This window comes from Opisthocomus hoazin, chromosome 18 (assembly GCF_030867145.1).
Source record: "Opisthocomus hoazin isolate bOpiHoa1 chromosome 18, bOpiHoa1.hap1, whole genome shotgun sequence".
NCBI lineage: Eukaryota > Metazoa > Chordata > Aves > Opisthocomiformes > Opisthocomidae > Opisthocomus > Opisthocomus hoazin.
The window spans coordinates 10130488-10144886 of NC_134431.1; the positions used below are offsets into that span (position 1 = coordinate 10130488).

A 14399-nucleotide genomic window follows, 5' to 3' on the forward strand; every position below is an offset into this window, starting at 1 on the left:
GTCAAACCAGAACAAGGGAGAACTACTGCTTTCAAAGTGGGAAAGGGAGATGAGCAACAAAGTTTGCTCCCAGGAGCTTTAAGTGGGGGTGGATTGAATACAAACCCTGCTGACATGCCTGGACCCAGATCAAAGTTCCCTAATAGAGTGGGATCAGTCAAAATTGCCATCTTTATGCGGCTGCAAAAGCTAATTTTAATTCAGTCAGTTTTCTGTGTCTCAGAATACTGTGAATGTGTTCCTCCTACCCCAACAATTGTTGGCAGGTGGACTTGGAGCATGGCAACATCAGCGCTGGAAATGAAACACCTGGGAAGTGTTCTCTCTTACTGCCCCTCAGTTAATTGTGCAAGAGCTGCATTGGCCTGTGGTTTGTGTTGACTAATTAGCTGAGTAATGCAATCTCCTTTTGAATGTTCTTCCTGTTCTGGATCATGAATGAGACATACATTGATTAAATGACTTACCCGTGGTCACATAGTCAGTGACTCATTGGCAGAGGCAGGAATTATCACCTGGTATCGTTAAATTCCCACTTCCTAGACCCCATGGCCTCTTCTTTCTAGTGCTCTTCTCTTTCCTCTCCTGATCTTTTTGCCTCTTGCCCACTGCAGGATTTCTTACATGTGCGATTTCCAAGGTGACGATATCTGACCACTGCCAAGAAAATGAGACCTCTGTCCTTTGCTACAGACATCTATGGACATACAAAGAAGCTAAATTACTTTTATTTCTTATATTTTTGGAACATTTTACCATGTTATGCCTGAGCTGGTGCAGTGCTAGGTCTCTGCTGCTCCCATGCCTCCAGCATTGCACATGATGAAAGTGTTAGCCTGTGCTCTAATATTATTTTCTGTTTTTCTGGAATTGTCTTTGCTGCAGTCTTCCTGAAGTGGGAACACGCTGCCCATACCCACTGTTAGTACAATAGCACAATCAGTCGCAAAAAGTCAGTGGGTGGGTTTTATAAATCCCAGTTCAGTATTCAGCAAGGTATAACATCTGTTGTGGTTAATATTTTAGAGCAAGCCTGTTTGATAAAAAGTTACAGTAAAGCCTTTAGCTTCCTACTGAATAGCTAAATAATTCACAGGACTGACTCTAATCACTTTAAGCTGCTTGCATTTGAAAGTAAGCAGAAAATTCAGAGTAATTCTGTAGAGAGGCAGTGTAGCCAGCTGGGTCGTGTTTCTTACAAGCTGCTGCGCTGGGAGTGAAGTACTTTCAGGTTTTTAATGGCTCCTGAGGTATGCTGGAGTCAAATATGGCAAAAAAATGGTCTCTTTTATCATTCGGTTTTTGATGCTAATCTTTATGATGATTTGGCTGCCAAGTGCTAGCAGTCAGTGCAGGAATTATACCCTCCAGTTTTAAAAGTTCGCAGAAGTGTAACTATGGATGCAGGGTGACCGTGAGATGCCAGGAAGGTTGAGGCAAAGAAACGCTATGGTAGCGTCAGGAAAATAAAAGGTGTTTGCGTGCAGTCACTGTGGCCGTAAGTCCGCTGTAAGGCACTGGGTATAGTGTGTGTCTGTGTGTGTATGTCTGTACGTGCAGCCCGCAGGGTGAGCGGGGCGGGGGCGGTCTGCCCGGCACCGGGCGGCCCCGGCCCCGCCGCCCGGCCAGGCCCGCCCCGCCGCCTTCCCCCGCTGAGCGGCGGGGCCAGGGCGCGGGGGGAGGCGGGCCGGTTCCTTCGCCCCCTCAGCGCCCGCTCCCGGCGCCGTTGAGCTGGCAGCCGGGCGGCGGAGGCGCCGTGCCGCCATGGCGCGGTGCCCCGGCGGGGCGGCCCTGCTGGCGCTGCTGCTGCTGCCGGCACTGCCCCGCCGCGCCGCCGCCGGCTGTGCCTCCCGCCGGCTGTGCTGCCCGGGCCGCGACCCGGCCTGCCTCAGCGCCGGCCGGCGGCCCGACGGCTCCCACGGGCCCTGCTACTGCGACCAGGCGTGCGCCCGCACGCTCGACTGCTGCCACGACTACGCCCGGGCCTGCCCAGGTGAGTGGCCGGCGGGGCCGCCGCCGCTCCCGGGTCCGGCTGTCCCCGCTGCCTCCCGCGCTGGCCGGCACCTGCGCGCCCTCGGGGCGCCGGCTGCACCGGAGGGCGCCGCCGGGCTCTGCCTCGCTGCTGGGAAGAGCGGGAGGGGGCGGGCGGGATGCGGGGGCCGGCGGAGGGATGCTGCGATTCTGCGGGGTGCCGGGGCCCCCCTGGAGCAGGCAGCTGGCGGGGCGCCTCGGGGAGCTGCGCGTCTGCCCAGGACGGGAGTGGGAAGCGGGACGTTTCCCGGCTGCCTCGGGATCCCCCGATCCTTTTCCGTCGCGGGGATTGAACCGTGGCTGCGGTCAGAGCTGCTGCTGCCGTTAGTCCGAGCTTCCCCGCGCGGGGCCTTGGAGCGAGAGCCCCGCCCGCGGTGCCCGTGCAGAGGGGTGCGGGGGGCTCAGCCCCGCTCCCTCCAGGGCAGGCGGGAATCAAGGAAAAAAGTTATTTTAGTGAGCGGTGCAATCCCATCTTCCCTGCCGATGAGCGGCATCCTCAGGGAGCCCTGCCCGCTCGCATAGTGCCTTTTTTTTTAAAAAACCTGCATAGCTGTGCCGTAGCAGCGTTTTGCCCTAGGCAGGTGGGTGGACATTCCCGGGATTTAATTGCCTTTTCGCTGTCAGGAGAGAGCTGGAGAAGGGGTGGGACACGAGCTCGCTCCGAGCTGTGTCTGTGAACGGGCCGGGCCGCGGGCCTGCAGGGCAGCTCCAGAGCGCAGCGCCCGGCCGCCGGCATGGCAGTGCTGCCCGGGGGATCCCCGGGCACGGCACCCCGGGTCTGCGGGGGGGGGTGTGTGCGCCTTGGCCGCGCTGCTGCTGGGGCCGTGGGGGAGGGGTGCGCTGGGTGGTCGCGGCTGCCCGGGTGCCCTCGGCGTGTGAGGGCTGCCGGGCGCTCCCCCGACCCCTGCCGCGCTCGCGGTCCCGGGGCGGGACAGGCAGGAGCCCCTCGCGTCGCCTCTTCGCGTTCCAGAGGAGCAGCAACAACGCGGCGTTCGCAGCCCCCCGCTGCGCGTCCGGGGAGGGACCCCGCCGCGGGGCCGGTGCCCCGGCTGCGGGCCTCGCGCTCCGCCGGCCGCGCCATCCCGTGGCCTGCCGGGGGAACGGCAGCGGGCGGCTGGGCGTGTGCGGGGGGAGATGCTGCTGCTGCGGTGTTTCTCCCGAGTCGTTTGCGCTGGATGTGAGCGACCCAGTCCTGCTTTGGCTTGCATTGCCTTTGCAGCCTGGTCTTTTTCCGGTGTTTTGCTTTCTCCCACCACTAAAGAGCTTCTTTATCAAACTGACTTGTAAAGCAAAATATTAAGGCAAAGGCATTAATATCTGACGCTAAACAGAACTGAAAAGAGCAGATGAGTCCAGATAAATGAGATGCGCAAAAAGATTACAGTGTTGGGTAACCTGCAATCCAAGGCACAGGGGTTTTTTTGGTGCACTGCTGCATATTTGTCTCAATTACTGGAATGATTGATTGAATTCCTAATCTTTGATTTAGAAAGCTGTTTGTGGTGCCTTTAGACAAAGAAGAAAAGCAATAGCATTTGAAAGATCTTACTAAAGTTTCTGAAGACAGGGGCAGTTTCAAATGAGGTTCATGCAGTAATTAGGGGTTATCTGTGTTCCATGGGATAATAAATTCAGGTGTTGAGTTCGAGCTGCTTGGAAAGGCAGGGATTCACCACAGTGTTTAGCAGCTTATGTCCCAATGAAAAGCTCAGGCTTTTGGGTGCCTTTGCAAATCAGAGTGCAAATGTCTGTTACTGTGAGGTGCTGAGCGTAGGGGCTCTTAATGGATTTGAAGGGCCTCATCCGCATCTTTAAATTTAGTGGTAGATTAGTAGTGGAAGTGAATTCAGGGCTGAGGAATTCCTTGTGTCAGAGCTTAGAGTCATGGGACAAATTTTTCCATACTCGTGTAGTTTACCTCTTGAGTACTTGCAGGGACTTTGGTGGAAGCTAGCTTGCAAGTGCAGCCCTTCTCTTAGTGCACATGAGGTGGTGGGTGCTGGTCTTCATCTGGTTGCTCTGTGTGTGAGGCACCCAGTGGCTGGACCAGCAAGGTACGAAACCTGGTAAGACACCTATTCACTGGTGCAGCTGAAGACTGATGCCCTTAGAAGTGCTGGCATGGTGTGTCATCATGCGCTGGCCCAGCTCAGTCACAAGATACAGAAATGCAAGGAGAGGGACTGTAGCCAACTGAGAATACGTGGGGGGGGGGGGGTGCAGAGGAGACTCTGGGCTGACCTGCAAGTGTTTTTCTCCAAATATACTGTTCTTGATGCTGGGGTTGTGTTGGCTAAGTACAGCTGATCAAGTATATCATGGGCTATTGTTCCAGGTTGCCTTTGAGGGAGACCAGCAGGTGAATGCTCTTACTCTCTTGAGAGATTCCTGTGTTTTTCCTGATGGTTCCCTCCAAAGATTTGATCCTATGAAACTCAGCTATGGGCATGCTCATGGGGAAGAGGTCACAAAAGGGAATACATGGCACAGGGAATGGTACTAGTGTGTTTCCGACTGAATGGATTGGGTGTTGAATGCTAAAGGAAGACATTTCTTCAGCCGCTTTGAGCCTAAGACTTAGGAGCTTAACATGGTGGATACTGTGTGAAAGCAAGCAGGGATGCTCAATGATGTGGAGATTTTTGAAGCATTACTTAGTGCAGGTTCCCTAAATTTAAAGTCATGAGTCACATCCCCAAAAATATTTTGGGATTGGTTCCAACACATACAAAGTGGAAGCCATTGCATTGTATTTTGCTTCTTGAACTCAACTCCAGCCTGCCGTGCAACGATCCAAACTCCATGTCCGGTCATCGTTTGCCATGTGACATCTGACAAGAGAAGTCAGTAATGTTTTAGGCCTCATCTAGATGAAGGGTCTACAACACCTTCTCTTTTCTCCTGCTCTTTATCCTCCTCTTCTCTTACCGCTCAGTTTGACCCTGTCTAATTTTGAAACCTTTCTCAGTTCCTCTGGCGCAGGTCCCAGTTTGCAGGGAAGGCTTGCAGCAGTGTAGCTAGGGGGAGGTGGCTGGCCCCATGCAGACTATCCTAGATGGCTGGAGCTTCTGGCCAGGTAATTCTCTGGGAGCAGAGCTACTGGGAACTGCCCAGCACAACCGTGGGACAGGTGTGAAATGAGGGTTGTACTGAGCTGTGTCGAGAGTGTCTTTTCTGAGAAGGCATGTAACTGCCATCATTTCTATAACTTTCCGCATCCTATTTGTTACTCTTCTGCCAGTTATCCCCTGTGTGGTATCTGAGTGGAGTGTCTGGAGTGGCTGCGCAGAGCCTTGCAAGACAACATATCGTGTTCGGAGGCGGCACGTCATCCAGGAGCCCCGGAACGGAGGGGAGGCATGCCCTCCTCTGGAGGAGAGGGCCGGCTGTGTGGAGTACTGGACTCAGCAAGGAACAGAGTGCAACCAGTCCCTGAGTAAGTCCACTGAAAATGTAAGTGTCTGGGTAATCGGGGGGAGGACGCTTGCTTGGGTCAGTAGATCTTTCTTTATTGTATTTGAAAAGAGTTGTTTTCAGACACCAGCACATTTGCTCTGGGCCTGCCTGGTGGAATTGAGAACTGAGCTCTGCACACAGGGGCTTAGAGATATCGTTCCTGGGACAGTGTTTGGAATTAGTGCCTGCCGTTTGCTGTGATCTGCTGTGTTTTGAAAGTGAGATATTACAGCCCTGTTGCAATCTCACTTATACAAGTGTAAATCTCTGGCAATTTTGATAGAGTTGGTAGATTTATGCCTGTTTAAAACTTCTGTAAGTGGGTGTTGAGCACTTTTTTTTTCTTTTTTTTATATATGTATTTTTTAAAATTTTATTAGTCATCTGTAAAAAGTCATGAAGGAGCAATACCCATCAAAGGCAAGGTATGACTTCTCTGTACCGGAGCAGAGTGCAAGCAGAGACCTCCAACAAATCTCTAGAGAAAAAGCCTGATTTCAGTTTGTTCAAAACAACTTTTTGTGACGCACCTTTACTGATTTTTAGAAGAACTGCTTGTCATTTTTTGCTGATATTTTGGGGTCAAAATCTGTCCAGTCTGGATGTTGGCTACAACTGACTCCTTCAAACCTGTTGAGAGTTGGTATTAAGTGAATGTCGCCTCCTCCCTCTGTCTTTTGGGTGTGCCTGATAAGTAGGCATACTCTGCTCAGGCAAAAATCTGGCAAAGATGCAGATTTTCTTTTCAGTGAAATGGTTGGTGGTCACGGATAATATGAAAATACAATGTTAGAAATGTTTTTGCTCCTTCTGAAGATAAAACTGCATGACTTTAAAGGCCCATCTTTGCTGTTTTGCAGATGTGAACAGCCTTAGTGCAGTATTGCCACTTACGTTATGTACTCTTTCTCTTTGATATACACAGTCCCAGCGTTAATAACAACAGGAGGGTTTGGAAAAGCAAGGAAAAAAAGAGCTGCAGCTGATGGCAGTGAAAGAGCAGGGTAAGTTGGAGGCTCAGCACAGGGGCTCAGTCATACTCCACCTTGAGTGTCTCTCTGGTTGCAGTTTTGGGCCCAGCTTTTTGCTAATCAGAATTGGCGTTTCCCAGCAGAAGGGCGGCTCTTCACTGGAGCAGGGTGCTGCTCTCCCCTCAGCGACAGCAGTATCTGCAGCACTGCTGAAGGTTGTGGGTCTGCTTTGGTATAAGGCCAGTATAAGATTGAAATTCAGCTCTTTGTTCATGGCAGCGCTGCTGTTTAAGGCTGTGTGATCAAAAAGCTGAAGACTATTCACTTTAGCTCTCCGCAATATGGAATCTGGTGCAGTTTCCACTTTTTTACATAAATGGGGTAAATTCTCAGGGAGCAGAATATGCTGTCTTGTTGCATAGGAAGCACATCTCTCTGCCAATTCAGCCCCCTTTGGCTGTAACACTGCCTGTTTTCCACTGCAGCACTGTTGCACAGCACAGGTACAGGCAGGGTTGTGCAGAAAGCTCTGTTGCGTTTTACCTTCTGAGACACAGCCATCTCTGTGTGTGATGCCCTGCCTCCAGGCTGGTGCCTCAAACACAGGGGAGCTGGCATCAGGCTTCCCAGTCCTCATCTTTCCCAGTTGGGGTCATTGCTAGCAGCGACACAGTGCTGATGGGAAAGGTTATCTTCCACCCTGTAACCACTCGTAACACAGCTTTGCAAGCTAATTATTCTGTAGAGGATCTTACTGCAGTCCCTGGCGGTTTGCCTGTTGCTTGTTGAGAGCTGCCATTCCTGTAAATGCTGTGTGGAGTTTTCCAGAGCTGCTCTTGCAGCATGAAGCCGCCATGCACTTGTTGATTTATTTCCCCACATGCTGTTGTGCATATAAGTGTTTCCATAGTGCGTGGGTGCATCCCTCCCTTGGACTTCTCGTTAGTTGAGCCGTCTCCCTGGAAAATTAAAAAATGTGAGCACAGTTCTATTGCGCACGTATTTATGCTTGCTGTCTTTCCCTCAGATAAGACAAGGAAGCAAACTGCTCACATGGTTCAGTGTGTTACTTGAAGGTGTTTGGAAATCCCCATGATGACTGATACAGAACCAGTCTAGACTAGAACCCAATTCTCTGCTGTGTTTATAGATGATCATGAAACTTCCTTGGTTTTCCCCTCCAAACAAGGCCAGTTCTTTTGGGCTTTCCTCTCAGGTTTGATTAAAATCAGAAACACAGAAAAGTCTGAACAGGGCAGAAGTGCTGTGTCAGTCTGGTAGTCATCCCACTGAGATGTGACAACCTCATTCTGTCTCTTAAGAGGGAGATATCATCACAAGGAAAACCTTTACAGACTGAATGTTAGCTCCTGTTGCAAGTTGCTTTACAAAACCCCTTCTAAGTAACTGACAGTAGGTGATGGAGAAAGCGTGGTTCAGCAAATGGATATCAGACTTGGAATCAGAAGACCTGTCCGTTGGGTTTTTTGGCTTTAGTCAAATGCTTGACCAATCTGTGTCTCTATTTGTAAAACAGGTGCCAGTAATACCTGATATTTTTTGATACGTCAGTTGAAAACACCAGCAGAGTAGTTTTATTCCCCATTTAACCTTGTCAAAATATAGGTACACCACATGTTCTAGTTTTTATGACCTTGGGGGGTGTGTGTGTTTGTGTATCTGTTTTTTGTTTTTCTTAGTTATTTATGGTCACCTAGTTTAGTCTGACTTTTCCAGACCTGTGAAGGGCTCTAATCTGGTTATTGAGCTAACCTACTTGGTTATTTTGGTTGCAGGTACTGTGTTGAATTCCAACTTGTGGCCATCACGCCAGACTGCTCGCACAGCCACCACTCGTACACTCACTGGATGCAGTACCTCAGGGAGGGCCACACCGTCTGTGTGGAGTGTCAGCACCCGGCTTTGGACTCCAGAAGTCTGCATTGTTACGGGGATGGCAGTGGAAGCAAAAAGTAAGAGTTTTAGCTTTTGGTTTTGTGTTGAACTTTTCATTCTTCTCCCTTGATCTGCTTGTCCCAGTTTCATTATGCGCTGCACACAGCTCTCTGGAGCACTCTATGTATATTAACTGGTATTTGTTGCACACCATGAGTTTCTTGCAGAGGTGGAATGACCTAGTGACAGAGCCAGGACTGAAGTGTGGGAGTACATGCACTTAGTCTGCTAAATGTCACTGACTTTTAAGTGGCACAGTTGCAGAGCTTTTTTGTTTTAAAGACACTTCAGCCATACTTCTAAGGTTAACAGTCCTGTCGATTGTCAGATAAAACCAAATCTGTTTCTGATTTTTAAGCGCTGGGGATTTTATTTCTACAAGTGACCGTTATGAGTATTTCTGGTGAGTGGCAGCTGGCCTGGGGCCTTGGGTTATGTGCTGGCACCTGAGGTTACTGTTAAATCTTTGCACTTTCAGCATCCTTTCCCTGGAAAGCTGAAGAAGCTTTGGAGTGATTGATGGGGATGACCCAGGTTACACAAATTGAGTAAACTTCAGCAAAGATGAAGGGAATGGCTTGAAGCTGTGAAACACGTCTGTGGCAGAGCCAGCAACAGCGAAGTGCTGGTTCCCAAGCCTCTGCTGTGGTCACTGGAGGCACAGCTTCTGCACTGCTTTTATCCTGGTACTCTTAACCCCATTACTAGTTTATTAAAGGCCCTGGTTAGCAGCCCTGCTGGAGAGAATCATTGCCCATCAGTGCTGGGCAGGGGTATTTTTAAAACTTACATAAATGTTGAAATAAGCACGTTCATTTGAATTAGAAACTCTAAACGAGGATTGCCAGACCTCAAGCACACAATGTATTGCAGTACCAAGACTGCCAATAATGGCTTTTTTGGCAGAGTTTTTCACAGACTTTTAGTAAGAGGAAGTCACGTTAGAGTCTTTTCCTTCCCTGCCTCAGCATGTTATGTACAAAGGTTCCAAAGGCTTTTAGATAAAGAAAAAAAAAATCTTAGCTGGTGTGGCCAGGAGTAGCTTTTACCTGCATTCAACTTGTAAATGATTATAAAAGCTTACAATAATGTTATTTTACTAAAACCCTGGAGCCAGACAGGAACATCAGATTAAACAAAATAAAAAATAGATTCAGGAATTCATTTCCTCGTTGGGCAAAAAGAGGGGGGCGTTTTAGTTCACCTGTTTGGTGAACAGCACTGTATGTGGAATGGAAGCACAACTAAATGGGACCACGTCCTTGAGGAATGATGATCTGATCATCAGATGTTGGCAGGCTGAGGGCTGGAAAGGGGAAGCGGTGGTGGAGTTGGGGTGAATGGTGACTGGTTCACTGAAGTCAGGACTCAGTCCACATCTCAGCAGCTGGTTGCAATCTATCCCAATTGAGCAGAGCCTAGAAGTTGTTCACAGAGTCTTGCTGGAGATGAACTGGTGGGTCCATGTTATTACAGGCATGTGAGAGCCAGCAGGGAAGCCAGCTTTTATCACGGTGAGCTTTTACCCCTCCAGCATTACTGCCTATAATGTCAAATGAAGTAATGTCTGTGGCATTTTCTAGGTGGGTATGAGCTCTCTATGAGTGTGCCAAGCTGAGATACTATGTGTGTTCATGTGGGTTCATTACCAGGGCAGTAACATAGGCTTGGAAGACAGGCAGGGCTGTCCTGGGTGGGCCTGGTCAGTGGACAAAGCTCTTATCTGCAAAAAGCAATGGAGAAGCACTTGAAGCCTCCTTGAACCAGCAGTGCTGGGCAGCTTTGTCAGAGGTGAATGCATGAGTGGCAGGTTGAACATAAATGATGTCTCTGGTCTGCAGCTTCCTCATCCTCTGTGTGTGTGTGAAGCCTCCCTTACATTTCCTGTGGATCTTTTGGATAACTCCCATGTATCCCCTAAATAGGTAACCTCCAGGGAATGCTCCGGTGTTCTTGATCTATTGATCTTACAGTGGTGGGTCAAGAAGATTGTTGTCCAGGGCTGGGTATCTTGCTTGATTTTCTTGATATCAGTATCTGAGGTGCACGTATTTACTGTAAATACTCTTTATATGAATGGAGCTATCCCTTAATTTGTTTCCAGAAATAATATACTTTTTTTACCAGGTTGCATGGAGGAAAAAACTGACCTCTGTGATCTCTGAGAAGAAATTGGATTGAGGGAAATGTCTGTGAAAAGGCTTCTGCCTTCTGTTAGAGTAAGCGGCCATATCTGAGTGTGCAGTCTTGTAAGAGACCAGTGCTCTGAGGGGGTTGCATGGTGAGCTGCTCAGGCTGGGACTTGCTGGCCAGATCGGAGAGCATAAATGTAGTGCTTGTAAAGAAAGGTGAAAGAAGATGGGGAAAACAACTGCTGCCCTGAGAAAGAGGATGGTGGGAGGCCGAAGCTGCTGCCAGAGCCTAGAATGCAGCGTGTGTTGAGTTTGCCTAGATCTGCTCACGAGTCTCTGGCTGTATGCTCAGTTCACCCTCATTTTGAATTTTAGCCAGTGTAACTCTGCCAGGAGATGTGGACGGTTTGTGGTAGCCTGAGAGCGGTGGTTGTGCTGGCTGACCTGTGCCATCGCGCGCTGTTCTGGGTCCCTGGGGCTGCTGGCTGAGACTGTGCAGGGAAGCAAGCACAGCTGCTGCTGTCCCACCCACGCCGTGCCTGCGCTTTGCTTCTCGCCCTGTCAGTTCAGCAGCTTGTGCCAGCCTTTAGTTCCCTGAGATATTGTTCCAAGAGTGACTCTCAGGAAGGAAAACATCTGACAGAGTTTAAAATAAACTCAGCAGTGCTGGTATATTTTGATGAGTATTTCCTAATTATCTTCTTGTGTCTGAGTGGAGTCTGGCTTATAAATGCTTCAAGTTAAAGGGAGATGCTTGTTATCTGTGCCTTCCACCTGTCTCCCACTCTGTAGAAGATGTTAGTTCATTTTAGCCCGTTATGCAAGCTCAGGAGGTTTCCCAAAGTCCCTGATTTATGGCCCGATCTGTGGCCATCATGTGAGGATCGCTAGGATAATCTAGCTTGCATTGGCTGCTCTCTTCTAAAAGGTTATGAAAAAAATAAGGCAGAGCGTTGATTTCCTGCAAGCCAGGAAACTGATTTGTTAATTTTGTATTGTCTTCTGAAAGATCTACAAGTAAAGCACAAACTTGACATCTGTGAAATTGTTACTCAGCCTGTGTCTAGGAGGATCAACTGCTCTTCATCATCTGGAGCTAGATGTGGTGGCTGTAGTGCATAAATGTCCAGAATGCAGCGGTTTATGCCCATGCTTATGGGGCGGAGGTAGAGAGAGGACGGATGGACTTGATTTGTAGCAAAGTCAGTATTTGACTTCTTGCCAGCAAGATGAGAGTAAGCAAGTTTAGCTGATGTGTTTTAGAAGTAAAACCTTTTAAAGTTAAAGCTGCAGCCCAGAGTTTTGAAGGGTATGGGACTGCTCTGTGTGCAGCCTGCTTTATCTGGAAGCTTAATCCTCCCTGTGCAGATTCTGGCATTTTGAAATGACCCCAAGCCAAGAGAAAAATACAGAGAGCATTTTCCAACCATGTGTGATGCATAAAACCCTGCTCTGGAGTATGACATCTCATTAAACCAAGGGCAGGGTTATCTTTGTGGAGCTGGAGCAGTAATTCCAGTTTCCACAGAACTATAAAACAAGCAGAAGTTAGGGGTCTGTTGGGCTATTCTGTGGGCAGCTGTCTGCAGAGGGCAAGAGTTGATCCAATTGTTGTATTTGTGTTCCTCCAAAGGTCAGGGCTGGGACGCACTGATGTAAGGAATTCCCTTAAACCACTAAATCTGGGAATGGACACAGTGCGATAGCAAAATTTTGGTTTCTGTGGTCGTTAGGCCAGCATTGCTTGTGCAGCCACTGGTTGTGAAAAATGGCCTGTGGATCTGCTTGGTTTTTTTCAGTAGGGTATCTCTCTGTTCAGTTCTGGTCAATGTATTGATGGACTGCCCGGGAGAAAAGGGGTTGGTTGGTTGGTTGTTTTTTTTTGTCCTCTCCTTCAGAGGCGTGTGAGTAATCTTATTCCAGCACTTATGGGTCTGGTACCTCCAGCCAGCTGCTGTCCAGAAGCTGTGTTAATGTGTAGCTCTTAGCAAGGCGGAAAAGCTTTGGAGAGTGTTCCACTAATGTGGTTATCCAGAGATGCTCATGTTCCTGCACCTGCTCATGCAGACGTGTGCTGTGTACTGCGTGCATCTCGATGGCTGGGGGTGGCAACAGAGCTCTGCCTGCTGAGAGGGAGCATGGTGTTATAAAGAAAAATGGAGAAGGAGGTGTTTTGCCCAGTTTGCAGCCTGTCAAGTGTTTCAGTACAGGAGTCATGGGGATGTTGGTGTGCTTTGTGAGTTGTTGCATGCAATGCTGGGCACCTCAAGGGAATGTTTCTGTGAATCCTTTTGGTCTTAACATCTACCTTATGTGCTGCTCTGCGTTCTTCCAGTCCAGTGTTGCTGACTGACTGTGGATTTACTTCACACTATTATAATCCTACGGGGTTCACAGTGGTTGCTGCTTCTTTACAGTGGTAGAAAGGCAGAATTGGGTGCATGGAGTGAAAATCGATGTTAGCAAACTCAGTGGGATTTACTGGGCGATGTAAGCCCTCGTTGTACAAGTGACTGTCCTGCAGCAGCAGAGGTGCAGCATGTTAACTTTCTGCCTCTTATGATTGTGTTTCAGGAATCAGCTGTTGCACTGGCAGGCAGTAGGGAACCCTCGATGCAAGGGAACCTGGAAGAGAATTCAGCAGCTGGACACTTGCTCCTGTCCTTCTGTTCACAGCTTCTTGTTCATCTAACTTCTCCTGACAGTCCCACAAGCGAGTGCTGCGATGGCTTGTCTGGCACTGACATGCGACAGCAGTAGGAACCACAACCAAAACAATGACTCCTCCATGTCAGAGGCTGTGCCATTTACTTTCAAGAGGTTGCTGTCCGTACTGGGGCATCCTGAATCCTCTCTCTCTCTGTGTACTCCTTGATTTTCAAAGAAATCAGGCTGGTTGTGAAGTGCCAATCTCTTTCTGTCTATCCATCACTGAGAGTGGCCTGTCTGACCCTGATGACTTCTTGCAAATTTCCCCTTTCTTGAAAGGAATGAGAATTCACCAAATAAGAGATTGGACAAAAAAGGCCATATGAACCCAGGTTTAATTATTATTTTTCTAAAGTCTCAATGAAGAATCAGCAATGCAAAATAAGTTAACTCAAGTGCCTTCTTTTCATGGCAATGGCACTTCATCGTGGATGCATCCTGCTTGTGCTAATCTTTTCCTTTTGTTTTCACTCTCCCTAGTCTCATCATTTCATATTGATCCTCAGTCTTACAGAGGATTGATCTTGTGCTGCTGAGACAATGCCAAAACTTAGAAATGAGCCTTTCAAATCTGTGAGAATAGAAGGTACCAGGGATAAATGGGCCCTTGGACTTCGGGTTTCAAGGACCATCTGGAGTTGCCCCAAAATGCTGTGCAGTCCTGGGGCTCTGAGTAGGAAGTCATTCCAGCTGTACCAGGAGGACTAGCTATTAGTCTTGTATTTTTGACTGGAAAATATTTGAAATATTTTCTTTATATTCTGCTGATTTATATTCATACTTTTCTATAAATGAAAATAAAGGAGACTGGAGACATTCTCCCAGTATCTATTTGATTAATCTGTCTAGTGACGTCTCTTTAGTGCCTGAGCTCGCCCAATTTGTTCCAGCCAATCTCGCCGCTGACTTCTCTGCTCCAGCAGGTAAGACTGGAGGAAAAGTTGCTGCTGTCCAGTTCCGAAACTACTTGGGATTTACAGGTGGAAGTCCAGTACCATGACCTACCACTGTGCAGAAGTGGATGCGATATTTCTTTTAATATAAGCATACTTCTGAGTCTGCTTAAACAGAATTACAGAAAGGACTTGTACTTTGTGACAGAGCGCTGCAGTGGTGAGCATCTACATAATTAAATTTGTCAAAA

The 14399-nt window shown here is 48.6% G+C and overlaps 1 protein-coding gene across 1 annotated transcript; it reads left to right on the forward strand.

Annotated features, from left to right (window-relative positions):
• The first annotated feature begins 1764 nt into the window (after positions 1-1764).
• LOC104328840 (somatomedin-B and thrombospondin type-1 domain-containing protein-like) lies at positions 1765-14074 on the forward strand. Its single transcript, XM_075438468.1, has 5 exons — positions 1765-1993; positions 5273-5467; positions 6413-6491; positions 8255-8431; positions 13121-14074. Exons 1-5 carry the CDS (start codon positions 1765-1767, stop codon positions 13236-13238), a joined length of 798 nt encoding a protein of 265 aa, XP_075294583.1. The 3' UTR covers positions 13239-14074.
• The last annotated feature ends 325 nt before the right edge of the window (positions 14075-14399 follow it).

Coding starts and splice junctions, on each gene's coding strand:
- LOC104328840 (XM_075438468.1), top strand. CDS start 1,765: ATGGCGCGGTGCCCCGGCGGGGCGGCCCTGCTGGCGCTGCTGCTGCTG. Junction 5,468..6,412: donor AGAGTGCAACCAGTCCCTGA/GTAAGTCCACTG, acceptor TGATATACACAG/TCCCAGCGTTAATAACAACA. Junction 8,432..13,120: donor GATGGCAGTGGAAGCAAAAA/GTAAGAGTTTTA, acceptor ATTGTGTTTCAG/GAATCAGCTGTTGCACTGGC.